Source organism: Myotis myotis, unplaced genomic scaffold (assembly GCF_014108235.1).
Source record: "Myotis myotis isolate mMyoMyo1 unplaced genomic scaffold, mMyoMyo1.p scaffold_m19_p_7, whole genome shotgun sequence".
NCBI classification, from domain to species: Eukaryota; Metazoa; Chordata; class Mammalia; order Chiroptera; family Vespertilionidae; genus Myotis; species Myotis myotis.
In genome coordinates this window covers 34,413,251-34,421,045 of record NW_023416379.1, presented here as the reverse complement: position 1 = coordinate 34,421,045, position 7,795 = coordinate 34,413,251, and the positions used below count along the sequence as shown (strand labels likewise).

The window sequence follows — 7,795 nt, the reverse complement described above, 5'->3', positions numbered from 1 at the left end:
TCGCGGCATCTAGGAAGGTTGAGAACCACTGACTTAAAAGAATAACCTTTTTTCCCCATGCCAATGAAATATTTTTATCCAGTGTTAATTTCCAAGTGTGCTAGGGTATTACATCCACTGCTACATTGATCTCATTATATACCAGAACCATCGTTTTACACTTTTACTTCTGGAAATTGTTATTGCTAAAGTGTTTCTTTGTTCTTCCAAGTTATCTTCTGGTTAGATTGCTGGCTTCTGTGTATTATCAATATAACAACTCACCTGGCTGAATTTGCTCATTTCATACTCTTGAGGCTTTAGCTTTATATAAATGCTTGTTTGTAAATAGAACTTGAATGTGCCCAAGGAGGTTCACTGCAGTACTGAAATGTCCTTATTATAATAAGTTATAGATGTGCACATATGATACCATGTTTCACAAACACGACAGTTCACTATTTCCTCAATGAAGGACTGCGTTCCATAATTCTAAAGCCATAAAGGTTAGCATGCTGACAGATATGCAACAAGAGTAACAACATGATAAGATATGTACAAGTTTCAGGGTACTGATTACTTCAAGAGTGAGGAGGGGGGCAGTATTAAACAGCAAAGTGCATAAAGAATGCTTCAACTCCTCTGTGTAATTTATTTAAAGAAAGAACTTGAAGCAAACATGCCCACAGTGTAACCTGTTAAATCCAGGGGTGAATGGTTGTTCATTACAGAACTCCAGATGCTTTCGTGAATGACTAAAATACTGTCAAACACATGGCTTTTAGAAATACAGTCTTCACTGATAGGTCTTCTGGCATTTTGTTAATTTTTCTCTCAAAGAATCAATTTGGACATGGCCAAAGAGAGAGATTTCACTAATTTTGGCAAGTTCCTAAAATGTTTTCTCCTTTGTACACCTTACAGAGAAGAAATTACCTCATTTGTCTGTTTCCTACCACTAAATGTAAGTTGTGAGTGCAGGCATTTTCCCATTATGTTCAGTTGCATACCCAAAACCTTAAAATGGGTACACAATCAACAAGTTAAAAGATAAATTACTTTTTAAAGTATCTCCTTGGTTTGGAAACCTGGGTGTAACAGTGAAACCTGGATGTCATGTAAATTCAGTAAAAACACCAGGTTTTGTCAAAATAGCAGGTTTTAGATGAACTTAATGTAAATATAGGAAGGTTTTGACCAAATACAACCACATAATTCCTTGTTTACTTGGTATATAGTGGGAGTTGGAAGAGTCTACAGGTTCCTTGGGTTTATGGATTTCTTGTTTCAATTGAGAATTTCCATTTCCAATTTTGGGGAATCTTTGTTTCAGCTCAAAGATAATGCCTATATCTCAATTATATAGTACAGCTTGTACTATTAATTTGAGATAAATGACTATGAGATGTCAATCTTCCAACAATATTGACTGGCCAACCTATAGAAGACAAGATGGTAGAACTCCCATTGCATTAAAATCACTAGTGTAAATATCTTTCCTGAAGAAATAGTAAGTGGATGTCTTTGAAGTTGTAATCAGTATCTTTCACTTCTGATGAGTCTTTTAATCCTCTCCCAAAGATATTTTTCCATTGATTTTTAGAGTGGAAGAGAGGGAAAGAGAGAAACATCCATGTGAGAGAAACACATTGATTGTTTGCCTCCTGCAGGTGCCCCGACCAGGGCCCGGGCTGGGGAGGATCTGCAACTGAGGTACATGCCCTTGACCCTTCAGTCCGTAGGCCAACGCTCTATCCACTGAGCCAAACTGGCTTGGGCTGATGTGTTCTAATTCTAAAAAAATGGTTATATCATTCTCCTATGAAAAAGAATTTCATGTTATAATAAATAGACAAAAGACAATCCAAGTAAAATTTTTTAATAAAGATAATTACAAAAGATGGAAAAATCAGCTCAGAAAGGCCAATTACTTCTTTAATAGATCAGTTTTTGACATAATAACTCACATCAATTTTAAATACTATCACATAAAGCATGGTGGAGAAAAGAAATTTTGCTTCATAATTAGAAACTCACACTAAAACTTGCCAAGAAAAACAAACCAAAGAAAAAAGCCATTTTGAAAATAAATACAGTCCATGCCAAAGTAGTATAAAATGAAGCCAGAAGTCTTCAAAAAGAAAACACTTTTCTTGCCAACATTTTCTTATTTTTTAATGTTTTCTGAAATTGGAGACTTTCAAATTCAAGGGTTGCTGAGCTGTTCTGATTTGGCTCTGTTAAAAGAGGCAACACGAAAGATTAAAAATGACACAGTCTCAGTTTAAATACACTGACCTATCTATCGATCAGGTCCTGTACACTCATGCCAAGCAACACGTAAGCTGATAATATGCTCTCAGTGTTTTTGGAGTACTGACTGCCTTAATCTTTCTAGTGGTTTTATAAGTTTTTCCAAGTTATCCTGTAAAGGCTAGCACAAAATTTCATGTGGCCAAGCATTCAAATAAGCTTTCTGATAATAAAAATCTCCATTGTCTTTTTAAAAAAACTATATGTTTCTTAAATTTACCCCTTTCACAATAGTAAAAAGATCACATATGTAGAAGCAAGCACCATGAAAGACCATTAAGTGCCCATATAAAAATAGCAAAAGGTATCACCTATAATCTATAATAATCTATAATAAAAGCATAATATGCTAATTAGACCGGACGAACTTCTGGACAAAGCTGGGGCTGCGAGGGAAGCCGGTGCCGGCAGCCGGGGGAAGGAAGGCCTACTCTTGCACGAATTTTGTATATGAGGCCTCTAGTAAATTACATGAAAGAATACAAATTGATTCAGTTTCAATATTAGTACTGATCCTTGTGACTTTTTTAAGGCAAGCTACATCAATGATAGATGAGTAGCTAAGCAGATGACATAAATGATGGTTAAGATGGCATATTTGTCTTATGAGCCAACATAGATAAAATTCAGAGCATCTCATACAACTTACTGATGTTCTCAGGCTCAGTTCAGTAGTTCTCAAAAGAATACATACCCAAATAAATGTGTTTATTGTTTATATAGCATACAAAAATTACTAGTTAAGAAATATAATTTACCCTTTGGTATCTGTTTTTTCACCACTATTATCCTTGGATTTATCTTCTTCCTTAACATCTATAAACAAAAATTAGAAGAGATTAAAACCTATTTTGAAATATAAAACACTTTAAAGTATACCTTACTTAAAATATAAAAAGCTGTCATATATATACACAGGGTCTCCCAAAAAATGTATAGACTTTACAGCTGATAGCTAAATTGATGTTTCTTTTCAGATTTAACTCATTGGAATTAATAAATTTTCAAAGTGTGTATACATTTTTTTGGGACACCCTGTATATTACTATTTATTAATTCAGTAACTGAATAAGCTTTGTGCTAGGTTCTGTGTTAAATGACAGATTCACAGTATCCATGTAACAGCACAGTCCTTGTCCTTCTGGAAGTTTAGTTTCTGTGGGAGCACAGTGTTACAGCTGGAATATGTGCTGTGAAGAAATTAAGCCACGAGAAAGAGCACAGCATTGTAAGATCAGAAAAGGTAACACGAAGAAGTGACATTTAAAAGTTTCCTTAAGAATAGCTTTGGGTGAAAAAGAGGAAGTATTTTCAACAGAGGGAAAACTTAATAGAACTTTGAGAAAAGAAGGAAGTAGTAGGTTGCTGAGAAAAACTGAAAGACCAGTATCACTGGAATATTGTCACAAGGGGCGAGAATTAGATAAGGAGTCCAAAGACAAAGCAGAGGTAAACCCTATTGTTTATAACAATAGTTTTTAATCCTTGTTTTATTTTTTTTAAATATTTTATTGATTTTTTACAGAGAGGAAGGGAGAGGGATAGAGTGTGAGAAACATCGATCAGCTACCTCCAGCACACTCCCTACTGGGGATGTGCCCGCAACCAAGGTACATGCCCTTGACCGGAATCGAACCCGGGACCCTTCAGTCCACAGGCCGATGCTCTATCCACTGAGCCAAACCAGTCAGGCAATCCTCAGTTTTCTATGGTAATATTTCACCTGCAGGGTGAGGGATTTTTAAAAAAATATTTTTATTAATTTTTTACAGAGAGGAAGGGAGAGGGATAGAGTTAGAAACACTGATCATGTGCCTCCTGCACAACTCCACTGGGGATCAAGCCCTCAACCAAGGTACATGCCCCTGACTGGAACTGAACCAGGGACCCAGCAATCTGCAGCCCGATGCTCTATCCACTGAGTCAAACCGGCTGGGGGAGGGCGAGGGATTTTAACAATTGCAAGGCCCTTTAAGAATCTTATAAAAAAAGTTTTTAAAAATTTTCAATTAATATCAGCAATATAGTAAGTACAGAGGAGGTAAAAACTGTGAGATTAATCTACTATCAGGACATTAAACCAAATCAAAAGGTACTCTCATTTTTAGCTAACAGCAATGAAAGACAAACACCCATGTGCCCACTTTCCCATTTGAAAGAAAAAGCAACAAAAAAAAGGTTTGAAAATGAGACTAAACACCAAAAACAAGACAAGAAGACCTACTGACTGAGAAAAAAAAAACAAACAAAAACAGAAAAATCCTACAGCTAAAGTCTAAGTCCTCCTTACTTCAATCATAACTCAAATTTCTGGATGTCAATCAGTACAGAAGAGCAGAATGAACCAACACTGTATCACTGCAATACACTGGAAAGTTAAAATTATAAAATGGAAGAGAACAGTAGTCTATAGAGGAGTAAATCCATAAAAGAACAAAACTAGATGTACCAAGATGTGCTATGAATTCCTAACTCTACTGAAAAAGGAAAAAAACACCCAAGAGCTAGCTTAGTAGAAAACTTCAATGTGATAGATATAAGATAAGGATGCTGGACCAGTATCTGAGTCAGTTTTCCACATGCTAAAGTGTCAAAATTAGCAGGCCAGCTAAAATTCATGCCCATCACCATTACTTGTATAGGGGTATCAGGTATCCATTCAGGAAATTCACCAAGTGCTGAAAATACAGATATTTAAGACAATGCGTTCCCCTGGTCATAAGCAGCTCTATCTAGCAGGGGAATTATGTAAAATTGTGTAATGAGGCACTAAATTATGATGTGTTAAATAAAATGACTGAGATATGTACAAGTGCTCTGGGAACTCAGATAAAAGATAACTGATTCTCATAGCAAATTCAATGCCCTAAAGCATCTATTTTCTCAATAGAGAAGCTGACAGGGCAAAGTAGTATCTCCTCCCCAAGCCAGCTCCTCAATCCCTTCCTATCTTTCCCGTTTTTGTTTTCTTCAAACAATTTCTGAAAAAGTCTATTCTCTGAGCTTTTCCAAAATGATCCAATTGGTCTAAGGATAATGTAACTTCTTGTGTTTCATTCCCAGCAAATAAACTTTAGGGAGTTAAAAATTATTTTAAATTTCAGCTTTGCTCACAGCCTGTAAAGGGATCTATAATCACTTTGTCTTTCCTCTCACCCAATCTATGTCATAGTGCAATGTTCCCTATGTTTAGCCCATGTCAACCAAGAGAAGGTAATAAGGTTTCCTATGTTATAAAAGCAAATGTGACTAATAACATTTAGAGAGCTTTAAATAAAAGATAGTTAAGAGCTAAGCACCACTTACATGGTAAAAAGGTCACCTACCCAGTACCCCCTACCTCCAATATTTGTGTAATTGACTCCAGGATCTCATAAAAACCGCACTGCTGCTTACTTTTAAAAAGTTACAATTTTATTATTATTTTTTAAAATATATTTTTATTGATTTCAGAGAGGAAGAAAGAGGAAGAGAGCGAGATAGATCAATGATGAGAGAATCATTGATTGGCTGCCTCCTGCATGCCCAAATTGGGGATTGAGCCCGCAACCTGGGCATGTGCCTGACTGGGAATCCAACTACGACCTCCTGGTTCACAGGTTGACACTCAACCACTGAGCCATGCCGGCCGGGCTAAAAAGCTACAATTTTAAAACACATCTACCAAAACAACAAATCTCACCAGCTTTTTTGTCTTCTGTTTCCTTCTTGTCTTCCTCAATTCTAGCTTTCTTTGCTCCTTTCTTATGATCAGCCACATTTCTACGACCTCCTTCTCCTTCATCCTCTGAATCTGAGAATTCTTCATCACAAGCTATCCGTTTGTCTGATGCTCGAACTGATTTATAAAAATTAAAAACAAAGTTCTGATAAAAGTAGTCATAGGTTTTTTCACTGTCACAGCGTTCTTTGTACAAATGTACTAACCGGTCACTACATTTAAAAGTATAGGATAAGAAATACTTAATAATTTTAAGGTTAGAACTTAATGCATGGTTTGCTAAATACTAAAAATTTAGCTTTGATCTAGGAAGAAATATGAAAAACATTTCAGAAATCTCAAAAAAAAACTTTGGAAGAAAAAAATTATGTTCTAATAGGAGGTGAGAGGATGATGTCATTATTTAAAAAGTAAACTTTTATTTCAGAGCTGAGAGGGAAAGCAAACAAAATAAAAAAGCCGTCAACCAAACACATCAATGTCTACACCAACAGCATACCATTAGGCTATACATCGGGCAATTATTAAGTGGATGAGACTAGAATCAAACAGAAGTGCTTCAGGTCATTCAACTCACTCTACTTTAAATAATTTATTTTCCAATTTATTCCCAAGTATACGTAAGTGGATAGTTTGTGGAAACTTCTGGTCATATACAGGGGTGGGCAAAAGTAGGTTTACAGTTATTCACATGGAAAATACAATAAATAAGAATACTCCGTGTTTTGCATATTCAATAGTAAACCTACTTTTGCCCATCCCTGTATATTCTACATATATAAAAGCCTAACAGACCATTACTACTGGAACGACTGGTCAGCCAGTTGTTATGACGTGCACTGACCATTAGGGGGCAGATGCTCAATGCAGGAGCTGCCCCCTGGTGGTCAGTGCGCTCCCACAGCCAACCTCCCGTAGTCCCTCCCCTCCCCAGTTCAGCAGCTGGTAGGCCCCCAGGCCCTGGTCGGCCCCCATCGGGACTGGGCAAGACAGCCCCAATAGGCCCTTGATTGCCAGCCAGGCCTAGGGAACCTATCCGTGCACAAATTTCGTACACCGGGCATCTAGTAGTCATATAAATTGAAATCACTGACACTCAAATTAGTCTTTGAGACATATGGAGGTTAAACTATTTAAGATTAAAAATGGAAGAGAGACAAAAATAATAGTGTACTAATGAAACATGACCCATTGTGTTCTTGGGCAATTAAAACTTTCAGTTTGTAGTGTTATTTTAATAAACCAGGAAAATGTAACAGAATACACATCAAAGCATTATCTTACTAGAAATTCTCTTGTCTGGGTCTTCTCCATCTTCATCTCCACTATCTTCATGGACAGCATCTTCTGGAATAGCTTGCATTTGGACACCAGGTGCATGAGGCAACATGCGTAAATTTTCAAATAAACGCTGCCTAAATTACACACACAAAGCTATTATTAGACAAAATTCATTCTCTTTCAAGTTCCTTTTAAATGCTGATGAAACACATTAAGCAAAAAACTTCATCTTTTATTTAACTTAAACCTCTGAATTAAAATAACAAATTAATTTAGCACTGATACTTTACATATTATAAACCCATCCAATCTTTAAAATTTACAATGCAGGTAAGAAATCCCCATATTTCATTGGTAAGAAAATATAAGCACAAAGGTAAATCAGCTTGCCAAATGTCACAGATCTAGAGAACACAAACCCAGGCCTAAGTACAATGTCTATGAAAATACATTTTATTTCACTTTCATGTAAAGCAAGAGTATAAACTTTACAGTGTCCCT

The 7,795-nt window shown here is 36.2% G+C and overlaps 1 protein-coding gene across 2 annotated transcripts in view; it reads right to left on the bottom strand.

Annotated features, from left to right (window-relative positions):
- Positions 1–1,842: 1,842 nt before the first annotated feature.
- Positions 1,843–7,795, bottom strand: part of HDAC2 (histone deacetylase 2) — a 28,793-nt gene continuing 22,840 nt past the window's right edge. For both annotated transcript variants that reach the window (XM_036317130.1, XM_036317129.1), the window contains 4 exons: positions 7,298–7,428; positions 5,975–6,130; positions 3,051–3,108; positions 1,843–2,216 (listed from right to left, as the gene is read on the bottom strand). In XM_036317130.1, the coding sequence (XP_036173023.1) occupies positions 2,186–2,216; positions 3,051–3,108; positions 5,975–6,130; positions 7,298–7,428 (376 nt within the window). In that variant the 3' untranslated portion in view covers positions 1,843–2,185. The remainder of the gene's footprint in view (positions 2,217–3,050; positions 3,109–5,974; positions 6,131–7,297; positions 7,429–7,795) is intronic.